This window comes from Uranotaenia lowii, chromosome 3, assembly GCF_029784155.1.
Source record: "Uranotaenia lowii strain MFRU-FL chromosome 3, ASM2978415v1, whole genome shotgun sequence".
In the NCBI taxonomy this organism is placed as follows: domain Eukaryota; kingdom Metazoa; phylum Arthropoda; class Insecta; order Diptera; family Culicidae; genus Uranotaenia; species Uranotaenia lowii.
The window spans coordinates 351,028,810-351,054,253 of NC_073693.1; the positions used below are offsets into that span (position 1 = coordinate 351,028,810).

General features: G+C 33.5%; 1 protein-coding gene across 2 annotated transcripts in view; it reads left to right on the plus strand.

Annotated features, from left to right (window-relative positions):
• The window catches only part of LOC129751179 (KH domain-containing, RNA-binding, signal transduction-associated protein 2), a 312,313-nt gene that overhangs the window by 260,232 nt on the left and 26,637 nt on the right, over positions 1 to 25,444 (plus strand). For both annotated transcript variants that reach the window (XM_055746533.1, XM_055746532.1), the window contains exons 6-8: positions 711 to 777; positions 982 to 1,518; positions 12,037 to 12,138. In XM_055746533.1, the coding sequence (XP_055602508.1) occupies positions 711 to 777; positions 982 to 1,518; positions 12,037 to 12,138 (706 nt within the window). The remainder of the gene's footprint in view (positions 1 to 710; positions 778 to 981; positions 1,519 to 12,036; positions 12,139 to 25,444) is intronic.

A 25,444-nucleotide genomic window follows, 5' to 3' on the forward strand; every position in this document is an offset into this window, starting at 1 on the left:
ACATTCTCTAAAAGCTCTGTCAAGATGTGAAAAATTTGCCCTCAAACTAAATCCTATACGTTATTTCCAAATAAATTTTAGCTATTTCCACTAATCATGGAAAATTTGGACAATTTTGACAATTTTGACAATTTTGAAAATTTGGACATTTTTTTTTTTTTTGACAATTTTGACAATTTTGACAATTTTGACAATTTTAACAATTTTGACAATTTCGACAATTTTGACAATTTTGACAATTTTGACAATTTTGACAATTTTGACAATTTTGACAATTTTGACAATTTTGACAATTTTGACAATTTTGACAATTTTGACAATTTTGACAATTTTGACAATTTTGACAATTTTGACAATTTTGACAATTTTGACAATTTTGACAATTTTGACAATTTTGGCAATTTTGACTCCGAAATTTTTTTAAATTTAATTTTATATTTGTTAATTTTGCTATGGTATTTTCACGATGTGTCTTTATTAGTAACATACCAGCATAACGCCATGTCTGTTGTTTACATCCTTAAGTGAGTTTAATTATGCCGAACCGGGCACACCCTTGGCAGCTGCTGGCGTTGAATATTCAAAACAAAAACCTGAAGTGATAATGAAGCAATTTTGTCCCGGATCTGTACCGGGGATCGTTGTAAGCTCGATTTATCAACTCGGACACTAATCCTTGTTCCGCTTTCTGTTTCTATCTGGTTTTGCAGGACTATCACGACGACATCCGACAGGAGCAAATGTGGGAGATGCAGGCCCTGAACTCGGTCAAGCACGGTAAGTTGACGGTCGTCCTCGTCGTCGACTAGGCAACTAGGCGACTAATCTGGCTTCTGGTCCTGGTCCTGATCTGGATGCCTTCTGGGAAACTTGATTGCTTCTTGGTTGCCGCCATGTCTGTCAGGCCAAACAGAATCAGCAGCACGACACGCGACGCCTGATCCTTTCATTCATCTCTCTATTTTATCTTTGCGTTGCTAGCTACCAATGGAAGTTGCAACGGTGCCAGCAACGGCCTCCTGAATGGGTCCAGTGGGGGTGGCACAGGCGGAGGAGGAGGTGGAGGTGGCGGGGGTGGCGTCAATTCGTGTTCTCCGACGTCCCTCAGCACCACCAATGGCAACCTGACGACGACGGCGGCGACGCTGAATGGCAATGGCTGTGGTGCAGGTCTTAATGGTGCCGAAATGATGCACTGCAATGGCAACGGACTGGAATCGAACGGCGTCGGTGGATCAACGACGACAAACGGAACGACGACGACGACGTCCTCCTCCCAGGATGGCCAGAATGGAGGCCATTTGCATTCCCATCAGCAACAGCAACAGCACCCACAACAATCTCACTCAGCCCACCACCCACACCATCAGCATCATCATCAGCAGCAGCAGCAGCAACATCAGAATCCACATCAGCAGTTCCTTTCTTCGGCCGCCGACGTCGTCTCTGCAGCAACCGATATGAGCAATCTGATGCCGGTGGACGTCAACATGACATCGGCTAATCACTTTGTGAACTGTAAGTTTTGGGGTTTGCATCTCTGTTCTGTTTCCAACATTTTAACTGGGTGCTGCGGCCTGTCATGAATAAGACAGGGAGCATTGAAGTTAACGTCTGTTATTTGCATTAATATTGTGAGAACATTGTAGGTCTTTGTGCAGTTTCCATTATGATAATGAACTAAGAAGAAATACAACATCTCTACTTCAGCTGATGGACATGGACAAATTCACTACAGATTCACGGAACCTCTAATAAAAAGCTTAAATTCTGAATTTGTTGAAAAATTGTTTCCATTTTGTCATTACGTTTTCCCAGAAACAAAACAAATGTTTTGTTAAAATTTGTTCTCCAAGACTGTTGTTTTCGAACCCCTGAAGTATTTATGAAATTTAATACAGATGTCTAATAAAATATTGATTAACCCTATTGCCCTTGGTCGCCCCTTCCATGATTTTTGAGAGTTAAAAACCGAAACTTTGAGCACTTAGAGGCACCCCTCAGTCAAGTCCGATTGAGCTGAAATTTTTCACAGGTCAGTTTTTTGGGCCAATCTACAAAATGTCTATGGCAGGTTTATGAAATTGGATCAGGAAATCTATCCCTTACATCCATTGCCACCCTTTTTATTTTCTGCCTTAAAAATCTGCGCTTCCTGAGCTAATCCGTCTTCCTCCACTAGAAGGTCAAATAACAACAAAAAATTAGTATCGCCAGTCTTAAAAATTAGCTTTTCCTAACCCCATCCAAATTAATCCACCGGAAGGCCACATCAAAACAAGAAATCAGCAAATGCTGTCTTCAAAATATGCCAAACCAAAACAAACAATCAGCAGAAGCTGCCTTAAAAATTAGTGCTTCATAAATCAAGCCGTTTTTTTCCACCGGAAGACAAAATCAATACAAACAATCCACAGCAACAACTAAAAGATCTGCGCTTTGTAAGCCAATCCGTCTTTTCCACTGGAAGGTCAAAACAAAAAAAAATATCCACAGCAGCAGCCTAAAAAAACTGCAGTTCCTAAGCCAATCCGTTTTTTTTCCACCGGAAGGCCAAGTTCAAAAAAACAATCAGACGAAGCTTCCTTAAAAATCTGCCTTTTGTTAGCCAATCCGTTTTTTCCACGGGAAAATGAATCAAAACAAACAATCTACAGCAGCAGCCTTAATGATCTCCTCTCCTAAGCCAATCCGCCTTTTTCCACTGGAAGGTCAAACCTGAACAAACAGTCAGCAGCAGCAGCGTATAAATTCGCGGTTTCTGAGCTTATCCGTCTTTATCCGCTGGAAGGCTTAATCAAAACAAACAATCCACAGCATCAATCTTTAAAATCTGCGCTTCCTAAGTCAATCCGACTTTTTCCACGGAAGGGCATTTCAAAACAAACTATCCACAACAGCAGTCTTAAAAAAAACTGCGCTTCTGAAGCCAATCAGTATTTTCCCACTGGAAGCATTCAGTAGAAACTTCTTTAAAAATCTTCGCTTTCCAAGCCAAACCAAAAGAAACAATCAGCAAAAGCTGCCTCAAAACTCTGCGCTTCTTAAGCCAATTCATCTTTTCCTCCGGAAAACCAAATCAAAACAAACAATATACAGCTGCACCCTTGAAAATCTGCGGATCCTAAACCAAGCGGCAACCTAAAAAACCTGCGCTTCCTAAGCCAATCCTTATTTTTCATGGAAAGGCCAAACCAAAACAAGCAACCAGCAAAAGCTGCCTTCAAAATTTGCTCTACCTAAACAAATCTGTCTTCTTCCACCGGAAGGCCAAATCAAAACAAACAATCAACAGAAGCTGCCTCAAAAATCTGCGCTTCCTAAGCCAGTCCGTCTTTTCTATCCAACCGTTCTTCTACATTTGAGTCATCATTGTCGTGGTTTTACGATTCTTACGAATTTCAATTCAGAGATGCACTCAGCCACGTCTGTCGCTCACAAGAATAGATCAATGATTGACTTTGTTTTGATAGTTTTGCTTAGTGTCCATAACATATAACGTTGGCATGGAAATTTAATTAAATTGATATATGTTCAGTGATGCCAAATAGAGCAATTACTTTTTTATAAATTTGATTCATCTTCTGCATATCTTTCATCTCATCTCTACACCCTACACCATTCTCGATAAATTTATATCATTAAAATGAAAAACATTTACACGTTCCATTGCGAATATGTAACCTTCAGAAAGAGGGTAGACTTCTATAGCGGCAAGTTATCCATATAAGCCTACCCTTTATCTGATTCAATTTCGCCAGTTCTTGCTTCATTCAAATGAGCTGGAACTTTCAGAAAGTTATTTTTGCAGCTTAAGGTATCAATCTGAGGGTACAAACCGTTGAAAAACAAATGTTAGAAAATAAAATCATCTCATACAATCCGAGGCCAGTCTTATTTATCCAACTTTTGTCCCAATAACTTATTTTCAACTTGTTGTTTTCTGATTCAAAGAGATTGACAAGAATCTAAAAGTACAATAAGTTTTTAAATAAAAAAAATCTTAACAATAACAATCTCCGAATTACCAATTTAAAGAAAACAGTTTATAGAAGCGAAGAATCGAACTTTTACCGAGGCCTTATATCTTCTACAAAATGCGTACCTAATTTTAAAACGAAGTTGGTTCTTAACTAACCTTCCTTCCCATTTTACCTCCCTTTACCTAAATCATGTCACATTCTAAGATGTGAGATCTCACTTTCTCCCCACTCACTTTCTCACATCTAGCAAACCTCGTCTCACGTCTCACGATTAATGTGTGACTTCTCACATATGAGGTACTTTGGAGCCAAAGGGGTATAAGTGCGTAAAAGCTAATTTCGAAAAAATACATTTTAAATTTGTTGTGTTTGGTCATTTAACATATATTTTCGAAAATTTATATTTTCCTTTTCAAAGAAAAACCATTTAAAAAAATTCTTATAATCTGAAAAATTCACCTAATTTGATTTGAAATATGAAGACTCGTTTGACATTAATAACTCAAATCGATTATTTTAGCACTCATACCCTTTTGGCTCTGAGGGCTCCATATCATCTCACTTCTCAAGTCTTACATCTCATATCATCATAACATGTCTCACCTTCTTAGGCAAACGTTCAACTTTTTGGATCACTTTCTCATAGCTCATGGCTTAAATCACGAGCCTCATTTTTCTAGTTTAATTCCCAACCTTAGTACGATTCAACACTTTCGTTTCACATCTCATTGCGCAGCTCATCTTCTGATCTCACAACTCGCCTCTCTCATCTGACGTCTCATATCTTATTTTTATCGTTTAACGTTCCACGTCTCACGATTCACGTCTTAGTTATTCACAAAAGCAGTTGGTACATGAATTTTAAGTCCCGAATATCGAACTTTCAATTAGATTAGACTCACTAAGGTTGTCCGATTGCCCGGGTTTTGACTGAATGTTTTTGCTTTATTTGCAGAATCATAGAAAAATGGATGCAAGGTCCGGATAAGTTCGGCAGAATATCTGGAAAGCTTAGATACGATTCATTCCAATGTTCTGGTTTTAATTTTTTTTAATCAAAATTGGTTGCATGTGATCAAATTGTGGAATCTGTATCCAGTTTAATATTATTGTTATTCAGTTCAGCGTTGGCCGATTTGAATTATGCATTTGAAAAAAAAAATTGAATCATTAACCATGTTCAAAATTCATAATTCCGGAATATTGGAAAAAAATTAAAATAATAAATCATTTTGAAGATTTTGGTTTGAAATTTTTCTTTAAATTTTTCTGCAGAGCTGAATATTAAAAAAGTTTCATAAACGTGATCCAGGATTGAATAGTCATCAATCGGAATTTTGATTCAGATTCACTAATTTAATTACAAATAAATAATTGAAAAAAGAGATTTCCGGTTAAGAGATTCTGATAAAAATTATCGGGAATGATTGTTGGGAATTAATTTTCAGAAATCGATTTCAAATCAGGATTTCCGAATACCTATTCAGGTTCTAAATGCAAAATTCAGATTCGAAATTAAAACTCAAAATTTCAAAAAAAACCACAAAACTAGTGAAAACCACTTAAATATAAGATCTGGTTTCATTTTTAAGATTGCGTTCTGTGAAAAATCAAATTCAAAATTTATTTTTTTTATAGGATTTAAACAATGAAATGAATTGTTTATGAAAGCTCATTGTTGATTGATAAAATATGACTTAATAAAAGGTTGACGAAAACTCACCTGGAAATATATTTTAATGGATTGTTTTTTATATTATTTATATTGTAGATAACATTATTTTAACTTAAATCTGAATGTTAACCAGGGTTGACAATAAATCTGATTTAAAGCCCCAAAAAGATTTTTTCAAATTTAGTTTTTAAAGCTGAAAGCCGTATTTTTGAAAGTACAGTAGTTTTTCGAAATTATCATGCTTAATTCACCGTGATAATGGTAGAACCGTGAATTTGGCGAAACTTAAAACTAAAATCGAAAAACGGTAAATGATTTCTGAATGATTTCCAAAAACAACGTCATAAAATCGAAACAATAATCGTGATAAAATCGAGCGTGAGTTTAACCAGTATTCGAACAGTGATAAAATTTTAAAACTACTGTAATGATTTTTAATGAATGAACTTTAACCCAAATAATGAGATACTTTTAGTACCATTTTTTTTACTATTCTTTATGTATACAATTTTCAAGCAAAAGGGTTTTGGAAAAAAAATTGTCATTATAAAACCTTTCCCCCCTCCCCAATTCTTCCTACGGGCCTGTCTGATAACCATTCAGCATATGCATCGAAAGTTTTGAAGTTTACGGGACATCAAATTGCAGTGTTCGGCATTGAAGCGCTAATCGCTGATTTGTCTGCTCCGTTTTTGTTAGATAATTATCGTTTTCATTTATTTTTTCACCAAACTTTTTTACAAGCAGATAGACAAACGTCACCACAAATAATCAATAAAGGAAGAATGCTGATACATGCTTTTTTCTAGTGTCTGACGTTAAATCGATAATCGCTAATTAGTCCGCTACTTTTTTGTTGACAAATTTAATTTTTTACGGGATTTCTGTGAGAACTGTTTCATTTAGATTTTTTCGAATTTAATTTTGGGATTAATCCCCCGATTTCAAATGAACAAAATAAAAGCAGGTCAATAAATTTCACGATTTTTTTTTACATTTCGTAAATCAGTGCTATTGATTCCTTCAGTATTTTTAAATTTCTAAAAAATGCGATTTCACCCTTCTTAGAAAGTGTAGAAACTTACCACAAATTTTGTTTTCAATAAAAATCTAATAAAATCGTAAGAAAATTCGTTATTTTGGATGAATTTGTGATGCCAGAATGGCCATAACGTATGAAAACACCAATTGCAGTAATTTTGGGGTTGTTGATACATTGTGCTGCATACATTTAGGGGTATAACATACTTTAAAATATTCTTCAAGCTGAAATCATGAAAATGAATTTTTATGTATGCAATATATTTGTTAATGTTAACAATATGCATTGCACAAAAACGAAAAAAAATTAAGATCGAAAATTTGAGAAAATATCGAATCAAAGGATGATCCAATTCCTTTCTTTTTCAGATTAACTTTCACCCTTCCAACTGTTTTTTCAAAGAATTTATAAAACTTTTCTATAAAAAAATTACCTTTAATTTTTGCAAAAATAGAAGGAGCAAGAGGGTGACAATAAAAAAAATTTGTTATTTGCTTCGGCCAATTTTGAGTGAAATTATTCCGCAAACAAATAATTCTGGCCGAAACCGACTTTAAATTTAGATTGAAAAAATCATATTTTAAAAGTAAGATTTTAAGCCTAAATCATGCGGTTTTTGAATGATTTGGGACAAAGGAGCAAAATTTTCCCACTGTGCTTTGAAATTGGCAATAAAAAACCTTCTTAGAAACAAAAATTAATTACCTTTGACCATTATTGAAATTACATGACTAAAGAAGTGATCGCAACTATTATTTGTATATACATATTTTGTCATATCTGGTTATGCGCAACAAAATAAATACAATTAACCTCTCAGCTAAATGTTTCAATGCATTATCAATAAATTTTGAATCAAAATATTTTGAATGAATATTTTGAAAATGGATTTTCTCTTAATAAACTACGCGTTTTTTATTGTAGGGGAGAGTGGGGTATCGTGGGCCATGGGGAAACGTGGGCCACTTTTGATATCTCAGATGTGTGCTGAGATAAAAATCTCGACCCACTGTCATCGTCGTCGCTTTTCGTGAGCATATATTTCTATATGTTGTTGACTTAAATACGCATCATATGCTTCTTTAATTTATCAAGCTAAAAAAAGTTAGAAAAATTCACTTTCATAATTAAAAATACACCCGCTAATTGCATCGATGGGGAACCTAAAGTTCATAACAAACATAAGCTCATACACTTATGATCTTAGTTTTGTCTTGATCTAGCATAGGGAATCATGGGCCACACATTTTATAAAGTCTGCTTCATTTAATATTGGAACACAAACAATTGCGTGTAGTTCAGTCATTTATTAACGAATTCATAATTTGTTTTTCATACAAATGTAGCATTTTCTTTACTCTTTCATAAAAAAAATTAAAAAAATTATTCATTGCTGTTTCGAAGAAATTCTCGTACTTTTCCCGTAATACGGCACATTAGGCGGCGCACACCCTTTTCGTCCACCGTTTTGGCGATTTGATTCCACCAGTTCTTCATTTGAGTCATGTTCCTAACAAGTTTTCCCTTTGCCTTAAGCCTCCGCTTCGTGATTGCCCAGTATTTCTCTATCGGCCGGAACTGGGGGCAGTTTGGGGGGTTGAGGTCCTTCGGTATTACGCTGACCCCGTTCGTTGCGTACCATTCCATAACCGTTTTGCTGTAATGGCAGCTTGCGAGGTCCGGCCAAAACATTACTGGACGGTCGTGGGCACGAATAAACGGCAGAATCCGTTTCTGTAGGCACTCTGTTTTGTAGACTTCTGATGTCATTGTCTTGTCAGTGAGAAAGACTTTGGTTTTCTGTCCACAACTGCATATCCCCTGCCAAATCATGTACTTGCGGGCGAATTTATCCGCAAACACGAACTTAAATTTTGCAGGTACATCCCCCCGAGTCGTCACCAAATAAAATTTTTGACCTGGGATTTGCCCAAAGTCCACCTCCACGTAGGTCTCATCGTCCATCAGAATACATCCGTCGAACTTGGTCAGCACTTGGTCGTACAGCTTTCGAGCACGGATTCTGGCCAGATTGTTCTGCTTCAGCGTCCGATTTGGCTGTTTGCTGGCTCGGAATGACCTTATTCCTTCCCGGAGACGAATTCGTCGCACCGTACTGTGAGCGGCCTGGAACTTATTGGCCAAATCGCGGTCTGAAAGATTGGGATTCCTCTTGACGGCCTTGATGACTTTCCCACGCAGTTTCCGGTCGACAGTTCCACTCCGACGCTTCGAATGCGGCTTCCGAGCCGTCGTCAATGTTTCCTTGTACTGCTTGATAACACGCCATACGGTATTTCTGGGCATTTTAAGCTGTTTAGCTAGCTTCGATGCCGACAACAATGGATTTTCAAGAAAACTGTGCACAATTTGATCTCTCCGTTCGGCTTCCATGGCGGTTGTTTACAAAATGCTATCGTTTGGTGTTATGACATAAATACATGGTGAAAGGTAATGATTTTCCCGACACGTGGGTGAAAAAAGTTTCCAAATCCGTCCACTAGGAGCGCCACAATGAGCAAAAGAATTTGTTCCAATATTAAATGAAGCAGACTTTACCACCTATATTTTTATGTTTTTATACACATTCAGAACTTAAAATACGTTTTTCCTATCTGTAAAGTTTTCTTATGCCAAATGAAGAGTTATGAAAAATATTTTGTCCATCTATACAAGGAATTTTGCCAAAACGTTCGCGAGCCAGGTTTTGGAATCTATTCGATCATACACAGCTCTCTATTTTATTTTATCATCTGATTTTGCTTAAAAATAACGAAATGAATTACGAAATCACAGTTTTAGGTCAACTCATAAACTTTGCATGTTATTTGGTCAATTTGCATTTAGTGGCCCACGATTCCCCACCATTTTTTTAAATTCAAAAAATGTAGCTTTTTTTAAAACAGTCAGAATTTTGGGAAAATAACTTATTAAAATTTAGAAAAAATACCTTGTGATACCTTGAAAATGTAGAAAACCATACCACTTTTTATTTTCATTTTATCTTAAATAATAAAGAAGTTATGGATCAACGAAAAAATGTGGCCCATGATTCCCCACTCTCCCATATAAAATTGGAACATTTTGCTTAAACATGTTAAAACATAATGGTAATAAACCATCAATAAATACTTATAACGTTGAACTTTTTTTCAGATACCGACCGAAAAAACAAGAGTTTGGAAAAAAAGGAAATTTAATCATTGTTTACCGTCAAACTTAGTTCAAAATAATAATCAAGGTTTTCATGAGTAATTATTGACATTGAATTCATTATTCTAGACATTTAGCTATGAGGTTTTGTTCTTGAAATGATTGATGGTTGATATAATTCAAATTTGATTATGAAATATTCAATAACGACTATGTCCTTAAAAACCCAATATTAATATTACCTTTGTTATCAACCATTAAAAAAAAAACAACTCAATCAACAATGTCATGAAAAAAATTATCGTTATTTACAATTCAAAAAAAAATTCGGGATTGTGATGCAAACATATTTTTTTGAATTTTCTCCAAAAAAAACTCTCCAAATGATTTTAATAGTTTAAAAGGGAATAAATAATGAATTTCTTCTCGGAGATCTGAACTTGAATTTTAAAATCCTTGCATTTTTTTTTGTTTTGATCAGGAATAATATTAGATTTTGATTAAAAGGAAAAATAAAATATGCTCTCGATGAAAAAAAAACTTTCAAATTTTGGTATTAGAGTGGACAATAGTTTATTAACATTCCGACTTGAAATATCAATTCTGAAAACATATTTTTATCAACACTTGGCGCGCATAGGTATTTGTTTTATTTTTATTGAAGTTTGAAGCACATTCCATGGAAACAACATTCGACCAAAGTTTTCAAATAGCTTCCATATTCAGATACCATCAAAATTTCAGAACCAAAATTGATAGCCCATTCCCGGAAATGTCCCATTTAGGATCGGATCTTAAATAAACATTTATTAATTCAGACGTAAAGCTTACGTAAACTTAGCAGAGCTAGCTCTTTCTTTAGGTCAATAGAGGGTACTTCATCTTCCAGTCCTCAAACAAAAGCGCTGGAAGCAGCAGCAAAACCAAGACTTCCGGATTCCAGAAAAGATTCAACTATTGGTTGGTATCGGCTGGGCTGCTGCCCGGAGGGCAGAGAATTTCGATGAAGTTTGCATACCGGATGAGTTACTTAAGCCGATCCACTTAGGAGATGGTTCTTTCACAAGAGTTTACTTTCAGGAGAAGGGAGAAGGGTTAAGGTCATGAGCACATCCCTGTTCCTTTTCCGAATGTGTCACCAACTTGGAGTCGTCGTCTGTTCTGTGGAGCTTTTTTGGTAGTTCCTAATTAGAAAGGGACGCCCGAAAGAGATAGTTTGTTTCCGCATTTTATCACTTCATATTTTCCGGAGGTCCGTTTGCATGTTTTCGGCTAACCTACCCCAAGAGACTGCTAACTGATGCTGAGGCTTCTAGCAGCAAGATGTTCGACTCAATTCACCTATCGTCCTGAGGCAGGAATTCGCACAGAAACCGAGGACCAACTTTCGTTCCGTGTCTTTCTTCATTTTGCGAGCTGAGTTATGTCCTACATGACATTATAACGTTGTAAGTTTTATGAGATAATGGAAATTTTCCCCTTCTTTTGGCTTTGCGGATTCCTGGTGCTTCTGTAGGAGAGTGAATCCAAACGGGGTAAGGGGGGATGATTTTGTGGGTGCATTCCTTCGCCTTCCCCAACTCGAGATGGTGCACCACCTTTTAGGGCCAAAACAGAATCCTAAAGCGGTAACGATGGAGTTCGAATTTATGGAATACATCGTAAAATGTTGACCCCTGACCGGATGTAGCAAAAAGACAGAGAACCGAGATGTTGCCTGACTTAAATCCAACCCGGACGAAGTCCGGCAGAGACCAAAAGTTGTGACGACTTATCGGGTTCATTGCGGGAGATTTAAAACTCGACCGACCACATATTTACTACGTAGGATATTTATCAGCTCTCTGTTTATACGATGGTCTGATGTTTTTGCAACGAGTTGTGCAATGATCAATATCAAATTTCAGTCCGAGCTTCCAAAGGGCTGACCAGGGATTTGTGGAATTAATAACGGCCTGGGGACATTATGATGCTCACATATCTCTTCTGTGAATAGGAACTTTTCCTTCCCATGCTTTGGAATGCTTGAGAGTGCATCCAGAATATCAATTAGAGGTTTCGTTCTTGGGATTCTCGGTCAGGATTATCATCTAGAAATTATCTTCCATTCAAGGAGCATTCGGTTCGAAGATGATTTATGAAATTTTACAGCGTTCGTTTCTCTCTTCTACTTTCGTTTCCAGCCCTGCCAACTACCGACATCGAAGCTCAGACGCTGGCTTTTGTGGAATCGACGAATGCTTTCCTGCACCCGGCACTGCGAGGCGTTAAAGCTGTCAGCTTAGGTGAGTTGAATGATGGAAATTTTATTTCGAATAAATTTCTAAGAACTCAATTTGTATTTTTATTTTTTTTTATCTTACTATGGCTATTGCTTACGCAAAGACTTTTTGTGGATACTTAAAGAAAGGAAACCCTATATCGAAGTTTGATATGTGTACATTGCTTTTTGCTCCCATATGTTTTATCAATGCCTTTAGGGTCACCAAGCATCAGTGTAAAATTTGAGATGATATAGTTGATTCCTGAGCTAACGCATCGCGTTTCAATTTTGTATGGAAATTTGTATGGAAGAAGAAATTTTTGCACATAAAATCATCCCAAAAGTGGAAATTAACTTGAAATGAAGTTGGTCTTTGATTTTTGTTTTGATTATTTTTAAGCTTCTTTTTTTTTAAATGTTGAAAAATTCTTAACCTTCATTTTTTGCTAACATCACAAGCAGCTAAACATGTCATGAAAAAAGTAATAACCATTTCAAAATAAAAAGTCAGAATGCATTGAAAAGTATTTAAAAATGGCAGACTATGCTTGCTAGAGCTTTTAATAGTTTCATGAAATGTTTTTGCAAAAGTTATATAAATCAATACGTTCCCTATGCAAAGAAAGTTTTTAGATTTTTTATTCTCATCCTACGGTTTCACTGCTATCAAATAAGCAGTCAAAAACGCTCAAAATAAAAAAAAAATTGAAAACAAAAATTTTACATAACATCGACTATCTTTTCTGAGGTACAATTTAGGTTTGCGCATTGTTCACATGAAATGTACTGCAAGAATCAAGCAGTATTTTTCATCAGAAGTTATATTTTTTGGATCTTTCAGAAAATCTCTGATGATTCAAAATTTTTATTGCTATTTCTGGCAGCAAAAACATCAACAAAAAGTTATGGGAGATGTAAAAAGTTAAGAGTTAGAAATTTTAATACAAAGCTTGCAGGCAAAATATGATAAATCCTATGATAAAAAAAATAAAACCTCAATTTAACAACTGCAGTGATGTAAAAAAAAAGATTTGTGAGAAAAAAAAGAAATAAAAACTTGGTTAGCAAAAATTATTTCAATAAAAATTAGAGAGAGCTTTCCAGAAGCCGAGTTAACCCTAATTTGCTCTTGAGTGTCAATGTGACACTATTTCTATGTGATTTCTTGAAATCTTTGATTTGGCATCATTTCTTTTTAATGGACGCACTCTGAAAGCCCAGGAAAAAAACTTTCTTGTCAGACTTTGTGACAAATTGAAACTCCTCGCTTAAAGCCGCTTGTTTCTCAACCGATATATAATTCATAGACTGAATAACCTCGTAATGTAACTCAATCATGTTGTCCAGCCATTTTTCACCTACAACACCTCAGTTTTCCGTTTTTTAAAGTCTAAAAAAAAATTCATCAAAAATACATGCTTCGGGAAAAATACCGTAGATCAGCTACGTAATGCTGCAGAGCAAAAAAATTCCACTAAGTATCCAACAAAGCTGATGCTAGAAGATTTACGTTGCACACTAGGCCGGATTAAAGGGGGGGCAAAAGGGGCAATTGCCCCGGGCCCCCCGGCTCAAGGGGGCCCCCCGAGGGAAAAAAAGTTTTAAAATGACTCATACTACCTAAATTTCTTCAAATAAATGAAAAGTTATCAAAACTAGAAAATCGGAATGAAAACTTGAAATAATAAAAATAACATCTAAAGGGGGCCCCGTGAATTAATATCTAGAATAGTTTTCCTCTCACATAAACTAAGAGGGGCCCTTAGGGTGTACAATGAAGAATTTTTCCCGAATTTTTCGGGCTGAGAACATCAAAATCTTGGTATTGAAATTCAAAATTTTCAAAATCTGGAAAAAAAATGTAAACCGAATTCGAAAAAAAATATGAGGAAAAAATACCTCAAATTTTCATTTTTTTACCGAAACATGTCAGTCAGGATATTCGTCAGGATCTCCTCATTTTCATTCCAGACAAACGTCTTGCACAATTATAATGTTTATTTTTACGTTAACCTTCCAAGTAATGGTTACTGCTCTTAAATAGCAGCTAATTTCGTCAAAACTGGCTCACAGTGCTAAGAGAGTACAGAGAAGTTTCATGAAAAACATCTCAGATTTTTACCCGGGCAATATCCGGGTTAATACCGGGTATTATTAAAACTTTTCACTTATCAATCATTTTTATTGAAATAACCGTTGGTTGATAAATTCTTTTTGCTCCCTATTTTTGAAAACAAAATCTATAAAAAAAAACTGTAGTTGCGTAAATTGCACCAGTCGACAGTACTGAGTTTCTTTATTGAATTTCCATTCCAGTTTCTGTCTAAGGTTTAAAATTCGTATTTAAACATTTTCAACTGATTTAACCAAGATTTTCCCACCTACTGAAGTTAATATCCTGAATCATTTTTAAATGATCATTCTCAAATTATCATCAAAACTATCTCATAGTTGAGTTGCTAATATCATTGAGTGATTCTCTTAACATGAATATTTCTTTGTTTTTTCCATCTTATATTTTTCCAAATTCAATTCATTGAGATTATCAATTCTTGTGTTGTTTCTTCAGTTATTGAAGTTCAGTTTTATGGTTTTTCTGAACTTTGAGAACTTATAATCTTTATTTAAGGTACTTAACTCATTTAGATTTCTTATCTGATTTGATTTCAATGATAACTAATTCTGTATTTTAAACATTTAATCTCTATTCTGTTTTTTTCTCACTTCTACCCTTTTGGCTTTGGGGGAATCGAATGAAACTTTTGTCACATTTAGAAAAACAATTTGATATTTTTTTATCTGATGAGAATCATATTCATAAACATCTCATGAAAACGCTTTTTGTGTTTCAAAGATATAAAATTGAAATATACATTTGGTGCAATTTCTGCTGTGATTGTAACTTTAAATCTCCATTTTTTATATTAAATTAATATTTCGTTTTTCAAAACTTGATTTGAAATTATGATTTAGATATGAAACATTGAGTTGTGGTTGGGAAAATAACCTAATTTGAAGTTTTGAATTCTTCAACTTTTATATCTGTATCTCTATAGAATTTGAATTTAATTATTTTGTTTATTTTATTTTTGAATTTTATGTTGTGTTGTGTTTCAAATCTGCATAAAACTTTCCATTTGTCATAAGGTGAAAATTCCTCTGATGAAATGCAAAACACTTAAAATATCTATTCGGTCCTTTTTCTAAATCAGAGAATTTTAGTTGGTGATAAGAGTATAAAAAAAATTAAGAATAAAGTTTTGCCTTTGGAAGCTCCAATCAGACCTTCATTATTGAGAAATTTCTAAACTCTTCCGCAATGTTTGCACTTGATAAATGACCAGTTTTTATTTGAAGATACCAGAAACAAATTTCTGCAACGAAAACATGGCTATTTGAAGAGAATATATTGAACACATCTCCAGGTCTTTTACACGTTTAAATTTTTTTTTTTTGTATTCTCTGGGATAGCATTGAAAAAAAAACGAATCATAGGGGCCCCTCGAGAAAAATTGCCCCGAGCCCCCCGATGGCTTAATCCGGCCCTGGTTGCACATAAAAGTTTTTTTTTTATTTTTAAAGATCATTACCACAAAAAATGTCAGATCGTACTTTTCAATCAGTTAATCGTCAACATTGTTTAAATCACACCAAATAAATTACGAAAAAAAGGATTGAAAAGTTGACGTAATTTGGCAAATTTTTGAAGTTTCAGATTGTCATAATACAAAACACTGAATTTTCGAGGAATTTTCAAAGTAAGCTGTTTTTCGAACTTTTTGCCAGTTTACAATTAAATTAGATTTTCTTGTACTAAAATACAACTTTGCACTGGATTTTGAGTATGTATATAAATTTATATTCACCAATTTCATATAAATTCTAGTGGTGGAACTTCATAAGCGCTGTGATATTTTAAAAAATATGGTAAGAAAAAATGTGAAACACTTTCTAAATATTCATAAGTTGAAATTTGAATAACAAAATTGAGTTACATTACGAGGTTTCCAAAACTATAAATTTTGTAAGAATCGGTCGGGAAACGAAAAATAGTATTTTTGTTTAAAGATGTTCACAGATGTCAATGGATTAAAAAAAAAAAGCTGTTGAAACAAAACTTGAATCAACATTTCTGTCACAGAAAACAATTGCTTTTGAACCTTATTTTTTCAAGATATTAATCTCATTGCAAAATTCAAACCTTCTAATTCATAAAATTCAAACATTAAAACTTACAGTTCATAGTCATATTTTTTATTTCTTTTTTTTCCTCTTTGAAGTTGTTTTAACGATATTATGTTTAAAAACGAAAAGCATGTTTTTTTTTTAAATTAGGATTGTTAAGCTCAATTAAAAACAGATCATTTTATTAACGTGTTTTTGTTCATAATTTTGAATTTCCTTTTATTCCACTAAATAAAAATCTATTTTTTAATATATTTTATAAATTGAAGTGCCAATTTTTTCTTTCCTAAGACAATTTATTATTAAACTTTTAATTTTAGGCATCAACTTCAGTTATGTTTATGCTTTTATTCCATCTTTCAATTTAAGTGGTCTTCATTATAGCTTTAAGCGAATGATATTTTGGAGACTATAATTGATAATATAGCTAATACGATAAGGTTACCAGAATTTTTTCAGCACATATTCCGGCCAGCGAAATACGAACTATTTTAATCCAAAACCTGGAAAAATCCAGGCAATTGATTTCAAAATTGACAACCAAATTCCGGGCAAATTTGGATGAAGTCTTAGGAATATCTCAACAAAACTTTAAAAAAACTTTTAAAAAATTGTTTACAATTCAACTCAACAGCAGATTTTAAATTGTATTTTAGGCTTCCATAACACCTTCCATGATTATTTTTATAAAACTTGCTCAAGAAATTTCGTTTTGGACGCATAAAAAAAAATTTAACAATACAATATGTTTTTATTTGATAAATAAAGTGAAAAAGGGCTTTATCCAGACATTTTCAATTAAATCCGGGCAACCCGGCCGGACCGGATTTTTCCCAAATTTTGTATCGAATATCCTGGTAAACCCGGATGAACCAGGAAGTCTGGCAACCTTATGATACGAGATATTGAATATAAATAATTTCTGAGTAAAAATAAATATCAAAAATACAGCTTGAAGCACATTATTTTAGTAAAAAAAAATTCAAAATAAATTTCCAAAGAACTTTTTTGCAAAGATAAATTTAAAATGAAATTTCATTTGTTGGCGATGTTATCTTTACAAATTTTCTATGAATAAAGTTGTCAGATTGTCCGGTTTTATCCGGGTTTGCCTGAATATTTAATACAAAATTTGAGAACTGTTCGGATGTTATTGAAAATAGCCCGGATTTTTCCCGGTTTTATTCCCTTTATTTGCCGAATCATATAAAATTAAATAAAAATTGTGCTGTATACCTTTTTATGTTCAAGCGTCCAAAATGAAATTTATTGAGCAATTCTTATTAAAATAAACATAGATAAAGGTTTTTCGAAGGCCTAAAACACGATTTCAAATCTTCTGATGTGTGTTGGTGAGTAAAAAAAATGTTAATTCTCGGGTTTTGACAAAATTTTCCCGGATAATGTCCGGATTTTCAGGAGCAAATGCGAAATGAAATGTCCGGATTTGGTCAGGTTTTCAGATAAAATTGCCCAGATAGGTACCTACTGAAAAAATTCTGGCAGCCTTATCTATAACCCTCATTTTTTTTCTTGCTCAAATAATCGAAAACCTCCAATTCTTTTTTTTTTTGCAAATATGATAAATTCTTTGAATAATTTTTTGTAAAAACTTCATTACAACGCATTTTTTTCGATTTATTTTCATTACTAAATGACAAAAGAGCAAAAAACGTTCAAACCATCAGTCATTAGGATCCGATACATGAAAATCTCACAACATTGTAGAATTGATAAAATGAAACAAAAAGTTACAAAAATTTTAGTTTCATTAAATATGTTAAATTTTTTTTTTGTTTTGATTACAGTCGTTTTACCATCTTTATGGCATTCGTGACTTTATCAACGTTGCAGTTGGCGGATCGTTATTGAAAAACTTATCCGGTACAACTGTGTTCGATGTTTACTCTTGGGCTCGAACTCGCGGACATTGGCTCAGGAGACAACAGACTTGCCAACTGAGCTATATCACAAGCCCAAATATGTTCAATGAATTCCACCTTTTTTTATACAACAATATAAGTTGATTCCAAATAATTTGATATTTTTCCATTTTAAAAACTTTGCTAGAATACAAGTTTAAAAACAAAACCTTTGAGAAATCTTAAGATGACATATTGAAAATCCATCAGATTTTATTGTGCGTTAAAGCAGTGTTGTTAGATATTTTTATAGCTCTACCAATAACTTTTTTTTGAATCTTAAAAAAAAACAAATTGTTTTTTTTCCTGAAACAGATTTGAGTTGAACGCAACAAATTTCTACAAAATTTTTAATTTGAACCAGGTTTGATTGTTTGCCGATTTTCAATTTTAAAGCTTCACTGTAATATTTTCTGTATTCATACGTCGTCATTTCGAGATCTTAAACAACATTTAAAACGGTAAAGTCATGAATTTTAGGCTTCAGAGGAGACTGGGACAATTTTTCTCTTTCATAGAATTTGTATAGTATGCATTAAATTGAAAGAAGACTTATTGTGTACAAAACAAGTGAATTTTTTTTTCTTTAAAACAAATTGAGGTAAAGCGCAAATTTATATTTCTCTAAAAAATCAAAGAAAATTTAACAGTTTTGCTACCAAATTAGGAAAAATAAAATATTTGAAGGGTACAACGTTCGTGCTGCGGATTGTATCGTTGTAAAAAAAATTCCTAGTAGATGTGCTTTCAAATTTTCAAAATTTTTACACTCCGTTGGAGTGTTAAAGTCAAAAGGTTGAAAAAAAAGTTGGTCCACCAAACTCAAGTAGCTGAAACTTACAATTCCCTGGACCGAATTACACCAAATATTTTTTGTTGAGTTACTTAGAGTGATGACTTTGAATTTTATCCACTAAACAAATGAGCAAGGTAAAGAAATGTAGGGACAGCTTTTTTTTAATTGTCATTAGTTTTCTTCATAAGCGTAACTTCACATGAGCCAATGGTAAAAAAAAATGTATTTGCTTCCACATGTGAGCTTTTATCTTTTCATTTAGTTTTCACTTATCACTTATCACTTATCGTACTTCCACAGCCAGAACTTATGTCTGAGTCCCAAAGAATAATAATAGAGTGTTATTATTCTTCTTGTCTTTGTTCATGTTTTTGATTATTTTAACATAAAAACATTAAAATTATCAAAAACATAAAATGGTTGGGCCTACCATGGAGCAGAGAACGCAGAGACGTCTGGAACACAGGAACAGGAAGAAACGTGGACCACCAGTACCATACGTTTCAAATGGGCAATATCGTTGGAAGCACGCTAATAAAAATGCTCCTTGATGAAGAAACCATTCGTTATGTAAAATAACTTCACGAATCACTGGGACCACTCTTTAACGGCTGGAAATGATTTATTTTGTACACAGAAATCACAAACGCTGAGTGTATAATCATATTGAAGAATATAATTTTATAAATCAAAGGATTTGGTTTCAAAGCTAAACTTTTCTTTGTTGAACAGTTTTGGATTTCAGTGTACGATCATTTCTGGTCATCGACCAAGGATAAAGCGCCTTTACTCGCTCTTGAAAGTAAAAAAAAGAAGTGGGAAACATTAGTAGAACATGAAACCTTTAGAGCTTTGTAGCTCGAAAGGTTTCATTAAAAAAAATAATTACCATCATGTCAACATCTACCGCCCAGTTAAGCGGTTTTTCAACTTCAAACATATGTAATAAAAAAACGACGGCAGATTTTTATTCGCTTTCTTTTTCAATACATCTCAAAACTGCTCTACTTTCAATAAAAAATTTAGTGGAATGCGAAAAATGTACACTTTTCAAAATAATTAACTGAACTTTGGGTTGTTCAACTGGCCCTATTACCGCCCACTCGACTTTTTCGGGTATCGATAATGTTTTCTTAAGGAAAAACTATTTAACAACACGGAAACTGTTCTTTTTAGTATTTTCCATGTAAAGAGCTGTTAAAACCATATTTTGGATCTTGAAAGAATACATTTTGTGAAATTTTTTCCTCAAATTATGTACAAATTTTAACAAAGTGCGTTGACTAACAAAATGATGATTCCCGGCAAACAGCCTCAAGTAACCGGTTACTTTCAGCGATAAAACATCATTTTCTTGCCTAATCAAACTAAATGCTTCTTACAATTTACACATTTGACACAATACATGCCTTAAAGACAAAGAAATTGTTCCTGACCGGTCATTAGGAACACACACTTTTTTTTATACACCAATTACCGCCCATCACTAAACGCTTCAAAAAACAACAACTATTGAAAAAATCGAAAATGTTCCGATGCAAATCTATTCTACGAAAATAAAACTATCGTTTCAAGTCTATTTTAGGTCAAATAGGTACTATCTAGTAAACAAAAACCCTTTTTACCATAGGAGCACAGTTATGCTTAGTTCGCTAACAGGCGTCGAATTCAATAATTTGATCGGAAACGAAAAACAAAATATTTTATTTCTGGCTATAGTTAGCATAATTAAGTGAAGTTTTTTCAGTGAAATGGTCGAACAATGATGCCGAAACAGAACACAGGTCTTATTTTTGGAGAAAACATCCCAGTTTTTTCAAAATACACACAAAAGGGTGATTTTGGGCGGTAAATGGTGTCTGGGTGGTGAATGGTGACTTGATGGTATCCATTTATTTAAATTTAACCATGCTTGGCCAAAGTCATCGTCATGAGGCGTGAAGCTGTGACTGTGAAGCCTCTTGGTCCGTCAAACTCAATTGACTGTTCCTTAACGACCAGTCACTTCGTTTGCCAGTCATTCATTCCCCAGTCATTTGAAGCTAAAAGAATTTCCTAGTCAAGCAATCTTATTCAAGCGACCGATGACGAAAAAGAAACGCATTTATTATTATTGTTGCTCCTGCCAGCAAGCTCGTTTTCAGTTTTTTATTGCTATTGTTGCTCTCTGCCAGCAAGTCGTTCAATTAGTTGTACCTGCCGTCAGCAGCCGATCGAAGTGTGAAAAGATTTGCCAGTCACTCTCAGGAGAAATTTTGACCTTGTGTAGGAGCTTCGCCAGTCGATGATGGAGAAATGTTGATTGTTGTCGTGCTTTATCCGTCATGCGAGTAGTGAAGCTCCGTCAATTGAGAACAGTGCCAGTCGTTTGATGAAACAAAACTAGTCGGGTCAAGCGTGACGGGCGAAATTTGCCATCACTGAATTTAACTATTATATAACCTTGAGAGATTGCGACAAATAATCAGCTTTCAATTCTTAATGTTTTTGTGTTAAGATATGCTCTGTAGAATTTTTTATTTATCTGAAAAAGATTTGTAAGACATGATTTGACAAAATTGACTTTCAAGAAAAATCTCATTCAAAATCTTAGCCCCAACTGATATAGAAGAAAAAAAAAAAACAACCTTCTTAAAAAACGACTCATAAATTAAAAAGCAAAAAAGTCGAGGCATGTTAGAAAGAGGCAACTTTTAACCTAAAAACAAGCGTTGGGAAACAACACAGAACAAAATTCCACAACGAATATCAACGAGGACAACTAATGTTTGCGATTACCGTTTAAAGATGATTATTTATTTAAAATTGATTTGGTAGATATTTTGTGTGACAGACCTCAATTTCCTGTGCTCTAAACGAATCAGTCCAACGGACCATGATTTGGAAAACCAAAAGATGCACCAGGAAACTCTGAAATTTGCAATTGGTTTTCCGGTGCGGAAAACCACTCCACCGACTCTAGAAAATCGAAGATGCTTGAATTTATCCAAAATTAGATATAATCTGATTTACTTTAAATAATTATCATGGAACGGACTCACCAAATACCACTTTCCCATCGTCTCTGGGCCGGTTTCAGTGCTGTACAGCACATAAGGAAAACGATGGTCGATTTTTCATTATGCCGAAGGATGCTGTAGGTTTCAATCTCGACCACTTGATCACACTTAAAAACAATTCGGCACTTCCGGCATTCCGACACTTCAAAAGTTTTTACATTTTAAATCAGTTTTAACATTTAAACATCAAAAATAATAATTTCAAACGACGGAGAGAAAACAAAACACGACCGTTGCCAACGAATCATGGCCTACTTCCTGAGCTTTTATCTTTTCATTTAGTTTTGAATTGAAAATGACAAATATGAAAAAAAGTCGAGGGGATGATTTATTACCTTAACCGTGCAGTTTCTCTTTAATTCCCTCAAATAGAAGAAACCAAAAAAAATCTTTTAACTTTATATGTAGGTACGGAATCATATGATTTACAATTTTTTTCAATTCCAGACATTTCTACAATGTTTAATGGTTTGATAAATCTTGATCGTTCTAAAAAAGTTGAAAATGATCTTTCTTCAAGTGTTAAATTAACTTTCATGTAATAAATTAAAATTGTAGTCAAATTTTTCATTGGAGTGATTAGTTTTCCAGTAGGCGCTTAAAAACTTATGACTTTAATTGGTCTAATTTCCGAATCTATCTTTTTAACATATGTAGCCACCAATATTTCACAAAACAAATTCAATCGGTATATACAACAAGTGTGGATGCCGCATGGAATCTCTTTTAAATGAAGTTTCAGGCAATGGAATGTTCCTCATGAGGGTTTTTTCGAATTTCAAAATATTTTCAAAATCGAACAAAAATTATCAATTCAGAAATAGGAAAACATATTCTAATAAAATTGAGAATAAAAAGCTTATACGTATCTGAAATTTTACTATTAATTAGAATTTCAAAATAAGAATTGACGATTTACCCTCAATTCTTCTTCATTCAAATATGAATTATGAAACTTCAAATGTTTAACCTATGTTATGAAATTCAAAATTAAATATAAATTTCAGATCCGATTCAATTTAATTTTGTTTGAAATCCATCACATCAAACATACATTTTATAGATGACCGCGAAGCAAGTGCTACCAAACAGAAATCGAATATGATATATTCAAAATAAGAATTTTTAAAAATCTACTCACGATTTCTATATTAAAGTTAATGCGTTTAAACACGAGAGATTCCCGCATCAATAAATCGGATGAAGAGATTGTTTGTAAATACTTTTGCGTGCACTATGAGTTTTTAAAGCCAAAAAAGTTATTTCGATATGAAATAATAGGTTTTTTGCGATAGAGATTTCCGAGGAGCAAAAAAATTTGAAAACTGATTTTAACTTATTTAGGGACACTAGATGCAAATTATTTTTTTTCTATCAGCTCTTGTTTTTGGTATAACTTTTGTAAATTCAAGGTAAAATTGTGCACTTTTTAGTAAAAGTGTAAAATAAAAAAAATTAAAAAGCTAGGTTTTACTTCTACTATCATTTTTTTCTGAAGATTGTGAATAGCTTACCGTGACTTCTGGACGAAAAAATAATAGAAGTAAGTGTGGTTCCCCGTTTTGCAAAATACGAGAATTTTGAAAAAAATTAAATCAATCAAATCTTGAATATTTCTAACTAAACAGGTGCTAATGGTTTTCAGCCTCCAACAAAGTTGTGAAAAAGATAAAAAATTCAGGACCAATTATTTACCTAAACAAACCTCCCTTGGGACCGTTCACATACCACGTGGACAACTTATGGGGGGGGAGGGGGGTATGGAAATGTCCACGCTTGTCCACGGAGAGGGGGGTAGGGGTTTGGGTCATGTCCACGTGGACATACTTACTTTTAAAATATTAAGATGTTTAAATCAAAATCTTAAAATGGCATACCTTTCCAGTTTAAGTTTAAACAATAAGTAGCTACTTGAAAGCAAGTGATAAATATAATAATTAAGAATTTTAAAATTTTCAATTTCTTTTATATCAGGAAATTCTTATTCGGTTTTACAGAATCAGCCATTTCTATAACAAAAAGGCAAAAAGAGGTGTTTTCTAACTGTCAACTTAAAGGTATTTAATTTTTTTTTCAAATTTGTCCACGTGGACATCCGGGGAGGGGGGTAGGGGTTTGCCAAATGTCCACGCTTGTCCACGGAGGGGGATGAGGGGGTCAAAAATCTCATTTTTCTGTCCACGTGGTATCTGAACGGCCCCCTTTTGTATGCAAACATGAGTAATAATGTTATCTATTAAATTTTTTAGAAAATAAAAAAATGTCAAATCGATTTTTTCAAATCTTTGTATCTTCGGAAATGTAACTGTATGCTTTTTTACAGGAATTTGTCGGGTCATGGCATTCTTCCCTAAAATCTTTATCGTTGAATGAGTAAAGGATAAAGAATAGATTCCTTATAATTTTTTGTTGTTCATGTAGGTAAGTTACTTCATCAGTGATCGATTTAATTCTAAACTGATTGGTTTTTAAATTACAAAACGCCAAAAAACTATAAATGATAGATAAAATCTTACATAAAAAACGAGTTAAGGATGCAAAAATCTTCCAAAATAAGTTCGCTTATGTTTCAATTTTTCTCTTGTTATTTTAAACTCTCCCGTTATCAGTCGACTTTTTTTCAGCCACAAAGCTACATATCTATCAAGTTTAACATGCGAAGATCATTAAGTGATTATTTACCAATGCTGCTAGATTTCACGATCTGAACCAATTATTTCGGCGATTCTGCTTGAGGTTCATCCTCAAAATAATGTTGAAATTTTTTGTTATTTCAGTCTAAAAGGTTTAATCCTCTGAATCTCAAAGTTTGGCTATTTCAATTGCAATTAATTAAGACTCTTCACTGAAGAAAGTTTTAACTATCAGAACAATCCCTTCATTTTATTTTTTTTTTATTATAATTCAAAATCATTGAAAAAACTTCGAATTATGTGTAGGTACTAACATGAGGATTAAAACAATTTTCACTTTCTTTCTAATCAATTTTTTGCAAATTTTTAACTATTTCATTCGTTTCAGTACAAGCAAAATTGAAAATCTTGTATGATAACTTGAAACTCTAGACCAAATCAATTAAAATTAAGTTACATATGTACTTCAGAAACTAATTTTCTTACACTTATTTTTGACTAAATTTATACTTAGAGTGTTGATTTTTTATATTAAGAAATTAAAAATTCAAAACTGGAATTTCCAATGAGAATTGTGTTTCAAAATTGAAAATAATAATAAGAAATTCATATACTCCAATGAAGAATCACCATTATTCATGTTTGTTAATTAGTTTATCGGTCTTAACGGAGAAAGGTGAAATACTTCAGTAAAAAAGTGAAATTTCAAATTCTTACAATCAGTTTGATATTC